Source organism: Sphaerodactylus townsendi, linkage group LG13, assembly GCF_021028975.2.
Source record: "Sphaerodactylus townsendi isolate TG3544 linkage group LG13, MPM_Stown_v2.3, whole genome shotgun sequence".
Taxonomy (NCBI): Eukaryota; Metazoa; Chordata; class Lepidosauria; order Squamata; family Sphaerodactylidae; genus Sphaerodactylus; species Sphaerodactylus townsendi.
Genome location: NC_059437.1, coordinates 32,864,803 through 32,882,660, shown reverse-complemented (window position 1 = coordinate 32,882,660; position 17,858 = coordinate 32,864,803). Strand labels below are relative to the sequence as shown.

At 47.0% G+C, this 17,858-nt stretch overlaps 1 protein-coding gene across 3 annotated transcripts in view; it reads right to left on the bottom strand.

Annotated features, from left to right (window-relative positions):
- The window catches only part of PHKA1 (phosphorylase kinase regulatory subunit alpha 1), a 32,068-nt gene that overhangs the window by 11,155 nt on the left and 3,055 nt on the right, over positions 1 to 17,858 (bottom strand). For 2 of the 3 annotated variants that reach the window (XM_048514505.1, XM_048514506.1), the window contains exons 3-20: positions 16,454 to 16,612; positions 14,850 to 14,897; positions 14,289 to 14,457; positions 14,035 to 14,117; positions 12,672 to 12,752; positions 12,115 to 12,213; positions 11,147 to 11,293; positions 10,897 to 10,950; positions 10,498 to 10,620; positions 8,954 to 9,049; positions 7,839 to 7,946; positions 7,414 to 7,492; positions 6,756 to 6,890; positions 6,106 to 6,215; positions 5,193 to 5,337; positions 4,437 to 4,515; positions 3,464 to 3,639; positions 283 to 459 (exon numbers count right to left, since the gene is read on the bottom strand). In XM_048514505.1, coding sequence (XP_048370462.1) covers positions 283 to 459; positions 3,464 to 3,639; positions 4,437 to 4,515; positions 5,193 to 5,337; positions 6,106 to 6,215; positions 6,756 to 6,890; positions 7,414 to 7,492; positions 7,839 to 7,946; positions 8,954 to 9,049; positions 10,498 to 10,620; positions 10,897 to 10,950; positions 11,147 to 11,293; positions 12,115 to 12,213; positions 12,672 to 12,752; positions 14,035 to 14,117; positions 14,289 to 14,457; positions 14,850 to 14,897; positions 16,454 to 16,612 — 2,068 coding nt within the window. The remainder of the gene's footprint in view (positions 1 to 282; positions 460 to 3,463; positions 3,640 to 4,436; positions 4,516 to 5,192; positions 5,338 to 6,105; positions 6,216 to 6,755; positions 6,891 to 7,413; positions 7,493 to 7,838; positions 7,947 to 8,953; positions 9,050 to 10,497; positions 10,621 to 10,896; positions 10,951 to 11,146; positions 11,294 to 12,114; positions 12,214 to 12,671; positions 12,753 to 14,034; positions 14,118 to 14,288; positions 14,458 to 14,849; positions 14,898 to 16,453; positions 16,613 to 17,858) is intronic. The other variant, XM_048514507.1, reaches the window with a different exon arrangement.

The window sequence follows — 17,858 nt, the reverse complement described above, 5'->3', positions numbered from 1 at the left end:
GATTAATGTATGTGTAGAGATGTCAGGTCTAGACTCAGGGAAACGTTCTCTGCCATTGCACAGGAATTGCTGTTGCCATAAATTTTGCCACCAACAATAACACAAGCAAGAAAGAAAACTGTATCTGAAGAACTGCCATAAATTTTTCCAGGACAATGGCACAAACAGGAAGGAAAACAGCACCTGCTATTTTTGTGCAATGATTGAAGAAACAGAAGCAACCAAAAATTGCCTGCGGGGATTCACACGGTCAGTGGCAGCACCAGTGGCATTTTAACTTACTCTGCACATGCAGCTCTTTAGCCTTTGTCATCAGAGACACGAGATCACGAGTGGTGTGAACTGCTGCACGGAAGCGATGAAGCCCCTTCTTCTGACTTGATGCGGAGGGGGAGGCCTTGGGAATTGTATGCTCCAGGAGGTGGTCTAAATACTGGGCAACTTCATCACAGATGTCAGCTGGAAGACAGAACATAAGTTACTTGGAGTCTAGAATTCTCATGGAGAATTCTCCACTTCTGGAGATCCCCAGTGAACACCTGGCACACAGGCCTTATCCCCTGTAAAGCAGGCACAGAGGAATAGCAAGGCCCTGCCATTCCCTTCTTGATTAAGATCCATTTTTACCCATCAACCTTGACACAGTTCTTGCTCCTATCAGGTGTGCAGTGTGAATGTAAACCATCCCACCCCACCCCACCCATGACTTATCAGCATTACATATTCCCCCTCTTCTTTTCTAGAGAAACAGCTATGGGCTCGCTTATAGACACAAATAAAGCAGGTTGTCAAAGCAAGGCAACTTGGGTGATGCATCCAGGGTTTTCAGAAACCCAATTTAATGCATGAATGCTTCCTTCTACCCTCAGAAAAGAGCTCTTCCCCAAATGGCAGGATTCAAGGGCTTAGAATAAACTAGATGTGATTTTGCCCCACTTGCAGCAAGGGGCTTGGATCAGCACATAAAACCAGTAATATCTTGGACTTGGGCAGAGTCACTGCTGCCACTGCACCTACTGGCACCATCCAACTGCAATAGATCAGTATATCTAAGTCACCGAAGCAACAAAGTCCAGCAGCTGTACACCAACAGTCCCACCAGCAAGTATGAGAGAGAAGCAATCACTTCAAAAAGAGGAGAAAAGAGGCTGTCACCACCTCTAGCTGTGCAGTACGCAAACTGCTCCAGCAGCTGGCCAAGCGCATGACCCCAGTGGTAGAGACAAGAATAACATCTCAGCTTTTATCTCGGTGGTATCTCAGTGGTAAAGACAAGAACATCTCAGCTTTTCAGCGGCTCCAGCAGTGGCTGCAGGTGATGGGCCCTGCATTCATGACAGAGAAAGATGCATGCAAGGGAGCCACACACCGGGTGACAGCAAGCCATTCTTTGCTTAGAACACTCTCTACTGCTTCTCTCCCTCCTCCAGCTGTGTTCTTACCAGAAGACTAGGAAAATCAGAGGCCACCCATCCTCCAAAAATCAGCAGGACACTCACCCAGATGGGAAGAGTATCTCCATGGGAAAAGAACAGCGTGAGCACAGAAGCCCCCCTCCCTGACCACTGCTAGTGTGGCCTCACATTCCAACAGCTCAAACGTCTCCACATTGCCATGCTTTAGATGAGTCATAGCAAACAAATAGGCAGGGGGGTAAACAAGCCAGCCAGCCACCTGGGCAAACCTCACAAGCACCACTACAAAGTCACATCACAAATACCAGCATGCCAAAGTGGTAGGGAGGGTGTGGCCACAAGCCAGTTACAGGCACTGTTAATGGGATGAAGGGATTGAAGGAGGAGTCAAAAGAAGAGAGGCAAGTTAAGTAGATTGTTTGGGGAGGCAGGGGATTGTTGGCAGTAGCAGAGGGACAGGTCATGAGAGCTCAAGGACTGCCATATGTGGGGGGATGTGGAACTGGGCAGCTATTTGCAGCACCTTTCATCCTGGGATGGGGGAGGGCGGCAAGAGGTTGCAGACATGCACGCTCACCCTTTCCTTCTTGACTGCAGCATGGTATCACAATATGTAGTCAAATAATCTGTTGGCCGTTGCTTAAGGATAAGATAGCTTTTAAATTATACTGAACTCTTCATCAGGCAGAGTGGGAAGGGAACTAAAAGTCTGCCTTGACTAAATTGTTACAGGTACGTAATTGCAAGGCCCTTTGTATACTGCCAGATCTATTAATAGGGGAGAGGCATGGCACAGTGATGGAGAACTTGTTTAGCATGAAGAAGGTTCCCAGTTCAATCCCTGGCACCCCCAGTTACAGGAACTCCAGTACTGGGAAGCAGCAAAGAGAGTTGCTCTCAATCAGAGCAGCCTTACCAGAATAAGGCCCCAGCTTTCTGTGCAGAAGTTCTCAGATTCAGTCTCTGGCACACCCAGGTAAAGGGCAGAACACTCCAGAGACCCTCTGCCATAATGGGCACTATTGAGCTAGAAGAAGGTCTAAGGATCAGTGTTGCATAAAGAAGCTTTGTATCTTTATAACTTATCAACATTACTGCCCTAGAGACTGACCTGGAAGTTAAAGTTGGCCCAGCATGCGCCAGGTGATGCTCCTCACCCGTGTGACGGTGAGAGACCATATTAAACCGATAGTATGTCAGCTGCACTGGTTGTCAATAGAATTCCGGATTTGTCTAAGGTTTTAATATTCAAGGCCTTGAGAGGTTTGGGGCCCTCATATCTTCAAAGCCGTGTCTCCCCATATAGCCCTCAGAGGACACTCCAACAGTAATCTTCTGGTGGCCCCTGGCTCCAAGGACATTCAGTTGGCCTCAAACAGAGCCAGGGCTTTTTCGGCCATGGTTGAACACTCTGTAGGCTGACGTCAAAGCCCTGTGGAACCTTACCCAGTTTCTCAGGGACTGCATGACTGAGATGTTCCACCGGGTCTTTGGTTGAGACCTCCCATGAGTCAGTATGATCAATCTATAAGCCAGTTTCCTTTACCTGGTGCACTGCCCCTTTCCCCCTTCTGATAAATAGAAATAGATTCATGTCAGGATGAGGGAGTGAAATGTTTTTAGGCTGGGATTTTATTGTACAGGGTGTGATCATAAATGCTAGTCTTAAATGTCAGATCTGATTTATTTTATATGTTATTGATATGGCTTTAATCGTAATGTAACCCACCATAAGCCTGGCCTCAGCCGAGAACAGGCGGGTTAGAAATACAATAAAATAAATATAAATAAATAACAGGATCCCCAGTCCAAGAACTTCGAGCTATTAATGGCTAGTTCAAGGAGTCTCTCAGCCCTGCAATTCTGTCTTGCTAACAGCCTAGTAAAAGGTTAGAGAAGGAGAGGGTTAATTAAGTGTTGGGTAGGAATCAGAGGAGTGTTAAATTGAGGAAGTGAGGTACAGATCAGAGGGCTGTGTCGTTATGGGCTGGATTAAGAAATCCACAGCAGGTCCTAAGTGCAGGAAGGGGGCCAACCCATCTCCTTACCATCTTCTGACAATTGAAAGCCATGCAGCCAGTCCTCAGGGTCTAAATCGCTGAAGCTGTCAAGGCTGAGCCCATAGTCATCAGCATAGAGCTTACCCTCCGGACCAGGGTCCATGAAGCTCAGGTGTGTGCGACATGAAGTTGTGAGAAATTCAGACAACCTACCAGTCTGGATCCTGTCAGAGTTAGAAAGGGGAGGGTAAGAAAGGAAGAGGCAGCGGGCACGCCCACCAACATTCGCTAGACCAGGAACAAAGCAGCTGTCTCTCCTTCTGGAAGCAGGTCACATTTCCCAGCTACAGGGTAAAGATCTTTTTCCTCCTTTGTTTCTCTACCAACACAAATACTGCAGCAAATTTTTGCAGCAGACATTTAAAAAACACCCCTGTCCTGCTCCAGAGGCCGCATCATAATCCATTTAAATGCTTTACTGGCAATTTGTAAAAAAAATCTCAAACCATAGTTCTAAGAATGGTGACTTTGTGAATGCCACAAGGACCAGCCAATAAGCAGATTGCACGGCTGGCTACTCTGGGAAAAACAGGATCTGTCAGTTGTTCCTCGGCTAGATTCTGTTTGGAAGTTTGTCTGACAAGAAGGGACAAGGGCAGGTATCCAGCAGCTGGAGTACATCTCTCTTTAGCCTAACTCCACTTAGCCTAACTCCACTTAGGCACATGCAGAATAATGCACATTCAATCCATTTTCACAATTGTTTAAAAGTGGATTGAACATGCATTATTCTGCATGTGCGGAAGAGGCCTTAGTTCAAGCAGATCTGGACCTATAGCCAACCCACTTCCTACAAACTTAAGAATATCCCTTCTTCTCTTGTTGTTTTTTAATTAAGCAGGTTTTCCTCTCTTAAGGGCTGCATCAATAATGAACAGTCCCCCACAACCAGGGTCTGCAGATGCACTTGCTTTATTGTAGCATTAGGATTTGCCATGCAAGAGGCTAAGCCTCTCCTCACCTTGCCCCTCCAAAATATCCATCCTGCAGCTTCCGCAACGTGGCCAGGACAGCCGAGTGGATGCTGGTGCCAGTTTCATCTTTCACAGAGAGAGAAAAACAGCACAAGAAATGGCAACAAATACAAACCAAAGGGGGAAGGGGGGAAGCTCAAGCAGGATCTGTAATTATCCAAGTCCACCACCTGCTTTAGAAAGACAGGTGAGGACTTTCTTATTATTGATTTTCTACTATACTAATGGCCTGGAATCAGTGGTGGGATTCAGCAGGTTCGCACCACTCCGGCAGAACCGGTTGTTAAAATGTTGCTTTTATACAACCAATTGTTAAATTCCCACCACCGGAACCAGTTGTAAAATTATTTGAATCCCACCACTGCCTGGAATCCTCTCTCCTGAAAGCCTCCCAAAAAACTAAGCATGCAATTTGTAGAAACTGGTTTATGCATTTTATTGTGTGGACAGAATTGAGCAGCAGCCTGAACAGCCCAGCTCAACCTGAGTGCTCAGAAGCTAAGCAGAATTGGCCCCAGTTAGGACTTAGATGGGAGAGTACCGTGGGAGTCCAAGGTTGCTATGGGGAGGAAAGCAAAAGCAAACTCTGCTCAGGTCTTGCTTGAACACCCCGTGTGTAGGCTAGCTATGAGTCAGTGGTGACTGGTTGGTACTTCTTATAGAATTGAGTAATGGGCTGGTGAGGAAAAAACATGCAAACTAAAGAAGCCCTAAAGCCTCTGTTAAGCAAGGTAGAAACCCACCAAGCATAGTCTGTGAAACAGGGAAGGTGATGGTTGGACGCCCTGTCATCCTCCAGCGGCTGCACAGGTAAGAAAGGTCTGCCCGCAACATCTCCACAATCATCCTGTTGTCAAGTGCCAGGTAGAACTGCTGCTGGTCTATGAACTACAAGGAGAGCAACAGAGCTAATGAGAAAGAGTTCCCCAAAATGGGGGTGGGTCAACATGGAGGGGGAAAGAAGGAGGGAGGGTAAGGAAGCCAGAAAGGGCAGTCTCTCAATATTGGTTGGACCATGTACTACTCCTCCATCTTCACCATCAGGGCAACTGGAGGCTGAACCCATTATTGAGATGATTTTTCTACATGTTTAAATGGTGGTTCTAACCAACGGCCTTGATTACTTAGAGAAAACATATATTGGGGTGAGGAAAAGAAAGGCGTAGAAGGCAAAGATTGTATTCCAAGCAAATTATTTCTGCACAGTGAACTTAATACAGTCCGTGTTCTGCATCCCTTGAAACCCAGAACTTAACAGGGTACAAAGAAGGAAAATAAACACAGTGAAGCCAAATTAGCTAACATATTTCATGCTCATTAGAAACTCTGTGGAACCTTCCGCACATGCAGAATAATGGACTTTCAATTCACTTTCAATTAACTTTGCAGCTGGAGTTTGCTGTGCAGAATAGCAAAATCCACTTGCAAACAATTGTGGATTGAAAGTGCATTGTTCTGCATGTGCAGAAGGAGCCTGTCTCTAAAAAAAAACACTCCCCCCACAAGCCAAGAGGCTCTCAGGTGCTCATAGGAATTTTTCCAACACAGAAGTATTTTCTGCTGTTTCTCCAAATAAACAGCAGCTTTGGGGATGCAATTCTTAGCTCCTCCTTGCACCACCAGGAGCTCCAGCCTAATAGTAGCCCTTATTCCCACCTGAGGAGTGAAGGCAAAGATGTTGTTCCTGATGTCATAGAACTTGGAGGTCCCAAGAACACCCATGTGACGGAAGGGCCGCCCACTCAGGTTCATCCGCTTGTTACGGCCTGCAAGAGACCAGAAGTGGAAAGTTATGGTTACCCCAACAAGGAAGGAACATGTGATAAGTGGGATTCAGGCTGAACACAGGAACAAACCTTTCACACAAGCTAGGATCATGCCGGACATGGAGATGAACCCTCACTAAATTTACAAATTCTTTCACTCCCCGTTCCCATTGCAGAGCCCCTTCAAGTCATTTCTCAGGGTCTCCTGTCCACAAATTGCAGAATTTCATGAAGAGGAGTGGGCTGATGTTGGAGGGGGAAAAGGAGGTACAGTGCTAAGCACTGGAGGCAACAGAGAAGCTTCACAGCTCCCGGAGCCAGACAGGCTGCCGACATCTTCTCATTCATCCAACAGAGCCCACAATATAGTTCACAAATCTATCTGGCCGAAGGTGCCCCAACCCAGTCCCTGGTAGAGCGACTTTGGTCTGCTTGGCTGTCTGTATGCAAGAAAGTAACTGGCCCCCAAAAGTTTGACAGACTCCTCACTGTGACAACTGCCCACCTGCATCACCTGAATTTCCCTTCCCCCCAGCTCACCTAGTCGAGCATAGATGTGACTGAGGATTCTTGCCGGCTGCACTCGGATAGGGTAGACATCAGCCACTGTCTCCACCTCAATGTCCTCTTTCCGCAAGATGGCCTTAATGGCATCTGTCTCAGCTAGGATGCACACTAAGGGAGAGACACACAGTGCTCAGCAGACGGATGGGGTAATCTAAGGAACCAGACCTCCCCTCCTCATGAGTTTTCCAGCATCCCATTCCTCGCTTGCAAAGTTCTTAGTCAGTTGGTACAACTGTTAGGATCCCAACCTGGTCACCAACTCAGGGAAGAAAAAGGACACCTCTGGATGTATTTCCCAGATGCCTTCCAATGTAAACAGGCAGCAGAAATTGAAAACCAGGAGCTCTCATTGCCCCAGGAAGAACGAGAAGGATGGAGCAGGGTTGCAAGGACCATCCAGCCACAGAATTTAAAGAAAGGTTGCTAAAGACCCTGGCTATGCCAATAGTGGCTGGCATTTAGTGTCACAGTGAATGACAAAGGAAGTTGCTACACCAACAGAACACCTCTCCTTCCAAGGATATCCACAGAGCAATACACCCTGCAGAAAGAATTTCTCTCTCTTCACTGTGCACTTTTATTGAAAGCGTGGGGGATAAGACACCTTCAGTCCATCCACAGCTTCTCTTACCTTGGACCACCACATCTGGCTTTGCAACAGTTGAAAACCTCCGGTTCAGAGGGTCAATTTCCCCAGGAGCCAGAAATCCCTGCAAGCAGAAGCAGATCACGTTTTGGAATATCCTGATGATTTGATCTAGCACAGTGAAACTGTCAATCATAGACACAGAAGCCAGGGACTAAGGTGGACCGCCACAGGGAGAGATTGTACCAAGAAACCACCTGGGAGTACCAAAGCCTACCTTGAGCTCATCTTGATCACAGGATCCAAGCCCCACACAGACCATCCCACACAACAAGCCCACACAGTAGACCATCCCATCACACAGAAAGGATGCACAAAAAAAGCTCCCAAACAAATCGTGCAAGTGAGCCACCGAGGAAAGCGGTCCAATGGACAAAGGGATCCTACACGATCAGACCACAGAGTCTCACCTCAGCCATGAGGCAACCCACGATGTAGAGGGATTGACCCCACATGAGTGGCAGCTTGCCCAGTGGGACACGGTCAACAGTGTGAGGGTTGCAGTACTCTTCATCTACCTGGGAGAGAAAAGTGGGAGGGTCAGGGCCAGGAGAAGCTGAAAGGGCAGCAGTTTACCAGCAGCAGCATGATGCAAATCAGGGGGAGCAAAAGCAGGAGGAATTTCCACCCTTTTTTTCTTCAGAAGAAGACGAAACTGTTATGTTTATCTTAATCTGGTTTTAGACACTCACGACCAGTGAATTCCTGCAATCCTCCCTGAAGGGCACTGCTATACAATACAAAATTCTGTGTCATGGATTAAACTACAAGTTCACTCGCTATATGGACTTAAACACAGCCAAATCCACACCAGGAATAAAACTGTGAACACTTCTTAAAGCAAGAGAGAGGGAGAAAGGCTAAACCATCTAAATTTTTCACCCTAGATGTCAGTGTTTTCAAGCCCATCATGGGAAATCATCCAAAATACTTTTCAAATAGGAAAGCAGAATGTCATACAAAAGGTAATGCTCTAAAGGTTAAGAGCGCTAAGGCTTATTTTTGGAAGCTTTAGGAGCTTGTGTTTTAAGGCAATCAGATATTACCTGAACTTTCATAAGAAATGGAGCAAATTGAGGCATTGGGTCAAGAGACCAGGAAACAAGGAGGCTGAGCTGGGTTGAAGGAGATTGATTTGCAGCAAACTGCCAAGCCTTTGGCTCTGTAAATCTGTAGGGTTTTAAAAACTACCCTTCCATTCTGCCTCTTAAGGAGAATCGCTTTCCTTCATATTTATCCTGGAGAGAAGGTTCTCAGTATCACAAGGTGCTACAGGGAAGAACAGAACCACTCACTGGTTGTGGTGGGTTTTCTGGGCTGTGTGGCTGTAGTCTGGTGGATCTTGTTCCTAATGTTTCGCCTGCTTCTGTGGCTGCCATCTTCAGAGGTGTACACCTCTGAAGACGCCGGCCACAGATGACCGTGAAACAAGATTCACCAGACCACGGCCACACAGCCTGGAAAACCCACCACAACCAGTTGAATCTGGCCGTGAAAGCCTTCAACAATACACAGAACCACTCACCTTTTCCAGTGGGACACTGTACAGTTCTGGAATCAGCCGAATTCCATTCTTCCCTTTGATGAGGACCGCTTCCAAGGCCTCTCTGTACTCTTGAACCTGAAAAAAAGAAAGAAATGGTCAAAGATCCATGAGAGTTGGTGTGCAAACCTGTTGTAGCTGCCTCAGCCTCCTGACTCTTCACATGAGTAAGAACTTAGCTTAATTGGCCTTCTTTTTTATTATCTTGGGTCCTTCATTCCATAGACAACCCCACTCTCCACTTATTTTCTCTTATAAGAAATAAGTTCTCTCAGAGAGCCGCTTTCCAAGCCGCGGCCCATTAAACGACCTGGGGGTGCGGTAAAAGCGCCCCAGCCCCAGCCGCTTCGCGTTATATTGCTGCAAGCGCAGCAGCTGCTGCCACGCTGACCTGACTCGGCTTCCCTCCCCAGAGGCGGCGTCAGGCTCGCTTCTAAACAACAACAACCTTTAAAGGGTTGTTGTTGGGAAAATCTTCCGGTGGCGCCGATAAAAGCAATGAACCGCGACCGGGAAAGACGCTTGTCTCCAGTCAGTTTCATTCACGTACTCCGCGGTGTCTGGTAGGTAAGCCTGCGCAGTAAAGCAGCCCGCGCTTCACACTGTCCCTCCTCCGACCTCCAGGGCCGAGTCCGCTAAGGCAGGCGGGCGGGCTAATTTCAGCGGTATAACTCGCAGCAGGCTTACGACGAGACACCTTTAATAACTGGAAGAATGAGCTCCCGTCGCGAACCGCTTCTGCCGTCTGCAGCCTCCGGCTTACATACTCTGCGACGCATTATGCGACCGAGCTTAGCGTCGCGAAGCGAACTACTTCGCCGCTGGGAAACTCTTTGGCGGCGTGGGTTGACTTGGGAGGCCGTGCGGAAACGGCCAGATAGTTTGACATCTTATTCAGGAACCCAGAGGCAAGTCCTGATTTCTAGCTTTGAGTCTCCAGTAGAACCTCTGGCTGAGTGCATGAGTCAAAGGCCAAGCGGTCACCGTTTTGCAGCAGCTCAATACACAGGCAAAGAGGTGAGGCTCCATCACTACACCGTCTGACTACCTCTGCAATCCCTGCTCAACTGCCTCTAGCCAGGACTGGGTAAGAGCTTTTGGAGACACCACTAGAACCACTCCCATCTGTCTCTGCAGCTATCTACAAAAGCAGAGGGGAGACAGTCGTCTCTTATTTTGAGTAGATTAAGAAGGATTAGCAAACCTGCTGCTAAATAAGTAAAAGCTCATCATATGACAGACACTAGTTTGCTTCGAGCTTGTTTTCTGCTGCGGTTCAGAAACAATTTGAGGAGGAAACCTGGACTTTTGGCTTTCTGGGAGATACAGACTCAAAGGTGGATGACACCACTGCAACCAAGAAGTCACTACCCAGCATGGGAGGGCTCGTTTTGGCCAGTGGGCACAGATGCCTGAGGGAAGCAGATTCCTCACTTCTGAACCTAATTTCTTTTCAAGCACAGTTTACCTGCCTCTGCAATCCCATTCCTCCTCACACCACCCACCACCTCCCTTAAGGCACTCACCTGCTCCGCACTGCCAGTGAAGATACCATCAATTATGAAGTAAGTCCAGAACAGGGGCCACTCACACTCAATATTCTCAAAGAGCTTCAGTTCTGCAGGCTCATAATAGAGCCGGTTAGGGTCCTGCGGAGAGCATAGAGGCCGTCAATAAACAATGATTTTCAATGAATAATTAATTCCATCAATAGGCAGAAAAGGAAGCGAGCCAGCAGGAGGCTCTCTAAGAAAGTCTGCTGGAGCTTAAGCCTGGCTGTTCACACCCTCTCACGCCAAGTCCAGGAGTCAGACCTGCACGACAGGCACCCTGCTAAATAGCAGATCAATTTCTGTGAACCTGGAATGCCAGGAGGAATACCCAGTCAGTCAGCCAGCTCTCCCCGCCCCTTTTCTGGTACATACTTCTTTGGGGGTTCTGTAGCCATCACGGAGAAACCGGCAGCAGCCATAACGGCCCTGAGAAGTAAGGTTTTATATTAGATATGCAAGAAGACCATTTGACTTTTTTGATTGGATTTTGTAAAGAACAATGCAAGAATCTCCTGAAAGATTCAGAAAGCCTAAGACATGCGTCCTCCTCAAAAGATGACAGAGGAGGAAGTGCAAGGCTGAAATCCTAACCCAAAGGCTTTCTCTTCTTGAGAACACTCACTTGTAGCTTGGAGATAATCTCCTGTTTGGTCACCTCTACCAGTTGGCTGTCCTCCACAGCAAAAGCAGGGTAAGAGATGACTGAGAGGAGGCTGGCATCAATCTCCTTTGAAGTTGAAGCCCGCGGCAACATAGAATGGAGAATAGACTGTGGAGGGAGATGGAAAGAGAGCAGGGCCAAATGGAATATAGGCTTCAGCTGGTTCACAACCCTTTCTCAGACTATATGGAGATCAAACCACATGAAGCTGCTTTGTATGGAGTCAGACAGTTGGTCCATGAAGCTCAGTATTGTCTACTCTGAGGGTCAAAATACACAGTATGAAATCCATGTGTCAGAATACAAATCCCCCACCTAACTCATGGTTTTGTGTTCAAGAGGGGATTGACCTTCAAAAAGCCGGGGAGGGGCTTCAGCCTTCCCTCCTACAGCATTTTTGCCACCAGAACAAGTATTCCTTTGCCTCTCCCTCTGGAATGTGTCCATCACAAAGGAAGGGGGTAAACAGTTCCAACCAGCATTGTTTCTGGTGGAGAAAATGCCATGAGAGGGATGCCAGTTTTTATCCATTCTTTGGGAGGGGCTGAGGCTCAGTGATAGAGCATGAGCTTGGTATAGAAACAGTCCTAGATTAAATCCCCAGCAGGTATCTCCAGTTAAAAGGATCAGGTTGTAAGAAACCTCTACACTAAGACAAGCACTTATTTTGTGTAAAGTATATACAGGGTCATATCATATAGTTGTCCTATACAGGACACAATAACTCTACAGGAACTCCCCTCCTCAATCACTCGGGTGGTGGGGGAGACAATGCTCATCCAAACCTCATTTTCTCTCCCACCCCCTCCAAATATTGTCCCGGCCAAAGTCTCCCAACTGTTTGTCTGGTCTACTTAACGTGCTCCTCCCAGGAAAGGACAGAAAACTTGAAGGATTCCGGGCTCTTGAAGCACAGCCCCTCCCCTTACCTGGCAATGCTGCACTTCATCTGACAGCACATGGATCACCGACTGGGGGCCCCCCTTGGCTCCAAAGAGATCTAGCTCATCTAAGGCTTCTAAGGCAGCCTGTGGTCAGAGAGGAGACACAGATCAGCAGGAGAAAGAAGCCCCTTCCCCAGTGGGCAGACTGTTAGCCCCCGTCCTAGTAAAAACAACTTTTTCGGAAATCAGACACATTCAGGGAAGACCAATCTGTTGATGGCAATTAACTCCATCAATTTTTTTTAGTACAAATGCACAGGGAAGAGTGTTCATCAGCAATGGTACCAAAGCAGAACTTCTGCTGGCCAAGATAATACAGTTGAGCCTCTAGGATCCACATTGGGCAACCAGAAGCATCTGGTTGCCCAATGTGGAAAAGTAGACTAGGCAGGTCTCTAAAAAAAGACTATTTTTATCAGGAAGAACTCTGCATGAATCTCATCAGGGCAGCCTCAGCATTGCTACTCACCACAGACCTCCCCCCACCCCCCCGGCCACTCACATACACACAAAAAGACATCAGACCAACAAGACACCCTCACCTTTGCCATCCCTACTGAGCTGGCATTCAGTTCTGTGATGCCTTGATTTGTCTTGTCACCACGCTCCCATATCCCAAAGTCCTGCCAAAAATATATGGATATTAGTGGAGCAGACAGGGAGGCTACCGGTCAGACAACACAACTGGAAAAAGGCAGATGCAATCAGACCCCATGATGTTTGAAATCTGGGATAAAGAATCAGATGCAGGAACCACCTTTGAATATGGGCTGCAGCGGAAGAGCAGGAAACTCTTCCCCTGCTGTAAAATTCCCCAGATCAAAAGCTCCCCCTCTTTCTGGGCAGCAATTAAGAAAAAGGCAGATGCCTGTCATGTTTCTCCTTTAAGTGGCTTGCCTGTCCAGCCTGAACTCATCAGAGCCTGGGAGAGAAGCAGGGCCAGCCACAGTCAGTATTTGGATGGGAGACCACCCAGGAAAACTGAGGTTGCCATGCAGAGGAAGTCAACGGCAATCAACTTTCCCTTCTGGAATGTCTGGTGGATGGGGCTGTTGCAACTCAATGGCATATTCTTTTTTAATCACTAGTTGAATTACTTTGTTCTATTATCTTAGCTATGAGCCACAGAGAAGGTCTCTGGAGAGGTGAAATATAGATTTTCAAAATAAATAAATAAATGGCAACAGCAGCTGGAGGAGAAGAGGTGGATTTCTTCAGGGAGTTGTTAACCCCTCCCTCCCCAGTGCCACAGCCCCAACACTTGATCAGAGAAGCTCCATGGCTGCTTCCCAAAGGCCACTTTGAGGATCTGTGATGGATCCTCCAGTGCAACAGGAATTTTGGCCCACACAAACTCAGCAAGGCCAGTGCTGAAGGAGGCCTGCACAAAGCAGCATGAAAGCAATGCCTTCTGCCTTTTTTGGAGCCTGCAGTCACAAAAATGCCACGCTTCTTTACTTTTCTGGTTGCAAAGAAGGAAAGGCAACTGTTCCAGATTTAAAGAACCAGCACAACACGTTGATGATAGCAATAAGCAAAGGCAATGGGTGAGCAACTGCAAGTAATCATTTGGCCCCTCACTGCCTATCTGCTAAATTAATCTGTCACCACATTTGCTGTGGAATCAGCCCACGTGGAGCAGTGCCTTAGAAGGTGCTGCCCCCAGAGCTGGTCCACAGCGGCTATGCCCTTTGCAGCTGAGGTTGGGGGAGTTTACAGATCTGGGGCATTTTCCCAGCCAAACCTTCAGACAGAAACTCAACACACTCAAGTCCTCTGGATGCAATTTGTACAGTCACCTTGCAACTGGACAGTACCACCAGACACAACCTTCATCGTGTTACTAATTGTCTTAAGGGTGGATAATCCTGTGCCAACCCAAGCCATGCATGAAAGGGTACTCACAGCGGTCTTATAAGCAGCTTCAATGTAGAAGACAAGGTTCTGTATGAAGTTTACTTCATCCAGGCTGTGGATGATGTGAAGCCCTGAAAGAGAAGGAAAGAAGAGAAAACCCGCAGAAGTATGTACAAAGCCACCCATGATGGCAATGCATCTCTTTAGCCCCAGGGGGATGCAACCCTACCTGACCAAAAGTAAACAGGTCTACCGAGCTTAGTCTCAGCTGCACTGTGAACTCGCTGCCAAGGTAGCCTTACCTGAGGCTGTCATCTGAGCCAGCATGAGCAAGTACAGAGATGTGGCATCCAGCTGCAGGTGGCCCCACTGGTCATCACCCACCACGGTGGCACAGGTACCGGTGTTGTACTTGGCATGCAAGCAGTCCCTGGTGCTCTGGGTGTACTTGAAGGCCTCCACTTTGTCCACCTGAAGGATCCCATTGCAAAACATACTTGTGAACTTTCCCTTCAAGGTTGACCCAAGGTAGGAGAAGGGGGCGGGAAAGGACAGAATGGCGCAAGACAGCTGCATCAGGAGGCAGATCCCAATTAGTTGCTTCTTGTGTCAGTTACCATTGTGAAGATCAGCCAATGTACAGCTCTATCAACAAAGGAAGACTGGATTTTGAAAGACACAGAATACTCAGAAATGGCAAAACTGATGTCACTATTAAGGGACAGTAATATAGACTCCCTTTTAGAAAATAGGAAACCTTTTACAGAATACCTTTTGAAAACCTATTCAAACAGAAAAACAACAATGAGAAAAATAAAAATCATTTCTAAAAAAAGAAAACAGGTGGAGCTTCAAAACCATACCTGCCTCATCATACACTGCAAGACACCTCGCATCAGTTTCACCACACTCTGCAAAGAGGAAAGAGAGAAGAGCCTCTTACAAACATTCCAGAAGGCCGGAGCGCTTGCTCAGCAAAGGCAGCTTGCCGGTGACCTTTTGCAAGGCCCAGGCTGTAACCAGAGCCGAGGCTCACCCTTTCAGTGGCATTTACTTGTTGGGCTACAACAGCCTAGGCCAGGCCAGGTGCAACTGTTGCGAAAGAAAGGGTAATGCCCAAGGGTGCTTGATATTCTAGCAATTTGAGGGCCTCAAGGCCTGCACTGGGGCAGAGTGTCTGGTCAGTGGGGTAAAATGAAGCTAGCTTCATCTCACAGCTGCAAGTCGGCTAAAGGCCTTCTGCCTGAACACCATAAGTACATTCTTGTCCCTGAAAACAGGAGAGATAAGATTACTAGGGTGACATCAGGTCATTACACCAATTAATGCCACTCCTGCACAACCCTTCATTCAGGACAGCCACAGCAGCCCCTTCCTACCCTGAACCAGAGGACACTGGATAAAAAATTCTGGAACTCCTTCTCCAGGGAGATTCACCTGTCTTTCATCACCTTAACAGCAATCACTGCCCCCCCCTTCTAATAAGGATGACATTAACACATTTTAAATAAATAAATAAGCCAACTGGGAATCTTGCATTAGTGAAAAATGCAACAGCTCAGGTACGGATGAGCAGCACTTGTATCTTTTTCATCTGTTCTGTTGACTTCCAAATGCCATTATAGAAGCTGGTTCTCACCTTTAATGCTGCTTCACACCTGCCTGTCACAATACACGTCCAACTACACAAGCCTTGCTGACTCTGCCCTCCACCCGATATACTGTTTCCCAGGAACAAGCAGCAACATTAAAAGAAAAAGCCACAATCCAAAACAGGCTGGGAGGAAGGGAGAGGACTTTTCCTCCCTCACTCCAATAGAGGCACTGGAACAGCAATGCCAAAATTTCACTATCCAACTATCTCTTTAACCCAGTGGGGTGCTTGGTTCTCACCTAATTATTCACAAAAAAAATTTCTAGAGTTTGACACCTGTCAGAGCTGGCCTCATACAGTTACTCCTAAGCACACATAGTCAGTCTTAAACCATGACAGGGCACACACTTGTGTGCAGAAAAGGACTCCAAATTGGCAGTTCCTGTGATCAAGCAGTTAAGGCAAATACCTTCTTCTTCTGAAGGACTGCCTGTTAAAATATTTTCACAGGGCAACTTAAGTAGATAAGCATTCCTGACTCAATAACATTCCAGCTCAAACCCCACCCCCACCCCCCAAAAAAGGACACAGGAAAAAGAAACATGTGAGACCTACCTCACAGAGTTCTTGTGAGGATAAAACAGTGAAGATAATGAAATAAAACACTTTGGGTCCCCACTAGGAGGAAAGGCGGGTATAAGTGTAAAATAAAATAAAAAGTTGCCGGAATGTTGCTGACATCTCTCAATATCAGGAACTTCTTTACAATGACACTGTTCTACACAAACACAGGGCGATCAATACAACATCACTTCCCTCTGCAGAATTTCTACCATCTCTTGTAGAAGGGCAAGAAACCCATGCCGGCCCTACCTGCTCCAGTTCATAGGCCTTTGCCTTGTCCTCATCACGGTCGGCATTCTTACGATACGCCAAACCCAGTGACCAAACTGCTAGGATGCTGTAGACATTATCCCGGACCCAGGCATCCTTGTGGTCACAGCTGGCTGGAAGCAATCCTGTAACTGGGTTCTGCAGGGAGGGAGAATGAGAGATATAATGGCTTACACACACACACAGCCTGCCAGCAAAACAAAGAAGTTGAGACTTTCACATGGTCATAGAAGTTCTAAAAGCATCCTACAACCAGGGCTGCCACTACAGGAGCAGGACTGTTCCCCCCTCAAGGACAAAAGCTCACAATGAGCTCAGGCTCGCCAGAGAGGTTAAAAATAACAAAAAAGGCTTTTTGGGGTATGTCCGTAGAAAAAGGAATAAAAAAGATAGGATAGTGTGTGTACACAACACAAGGTCTTGCTGTGCCAGAGTGGGATGGCCCAGTTTTCTGCTGCTCCAGAGACTACACCATAATAATCAAGGCAGGTGTACAACAGTACTGTCACAAATATTACACCCATGCATACTCCAACTCACTAGGTGAGTATCATTTCAACATTATCTTTTTATCACAAATATATTTAAAAAATTTGACTGTCTGTTCCTGCATGGCAGGGGGTTGGACTTGGTGGCCCTTGTGGTCTCGTCAACTCTATGATTCTATGATATTCCAGGCACCTTCTCTGAATGTTCATTTTGCATTACAAAGAAAAACTGTCTGCAGCACTTTGACTATGGAGGCATTTACAAGAGCCAGGGTGCCCTGCATGGATGGGCTACCCTGCATACCGTTATGTGCCTGTCACATGTCATAGCAAAGGCAGTGGAGGAGTCTCTTCCAGGTCACAGTCAAGCTAAGGCAGCAGGCAAGTGAGGCGAGCCAGTGGAGGAACAGCAGCCAGCACAGTTCTACATCAAGTTTCTGGGGGATCCCCTCATGCCATTTTCTGGTTTCTCTTTTGAAGCAAAGAAGCTAGCTTGAAGTTCCTGAGTTCGAAAGCAAGGATTTCTCTTCTGGTTCCTTCTAGCGAAACAAATTGCTGTTTACATTGTTTAGGAATTGAAATTAGTTATTCATGAACAATAAGAGATCCTAAGGATTCCCTCTATCTTTGCAAATTTAAGATATGTCAGTGGTCCACACTAGACTGATAGCAGCAGGGACGATCTCCTAGATAATCCTAGATGGGGGTGGGAGATGGGAGTTATATATCCTAGATGGGGGGGGGGGATCTGAAAACTTGCACAATTGGAAAAAATCCTACAAGTTTCAAGTCATTAATCCAACATAAATGGTTTTGTAATGATTTTAGTGGCTTTGTAAGTACCAGAAATACTTGAGAGTTTGAGTTTACACAGTCAGCAGGGGACCAATTTCTAT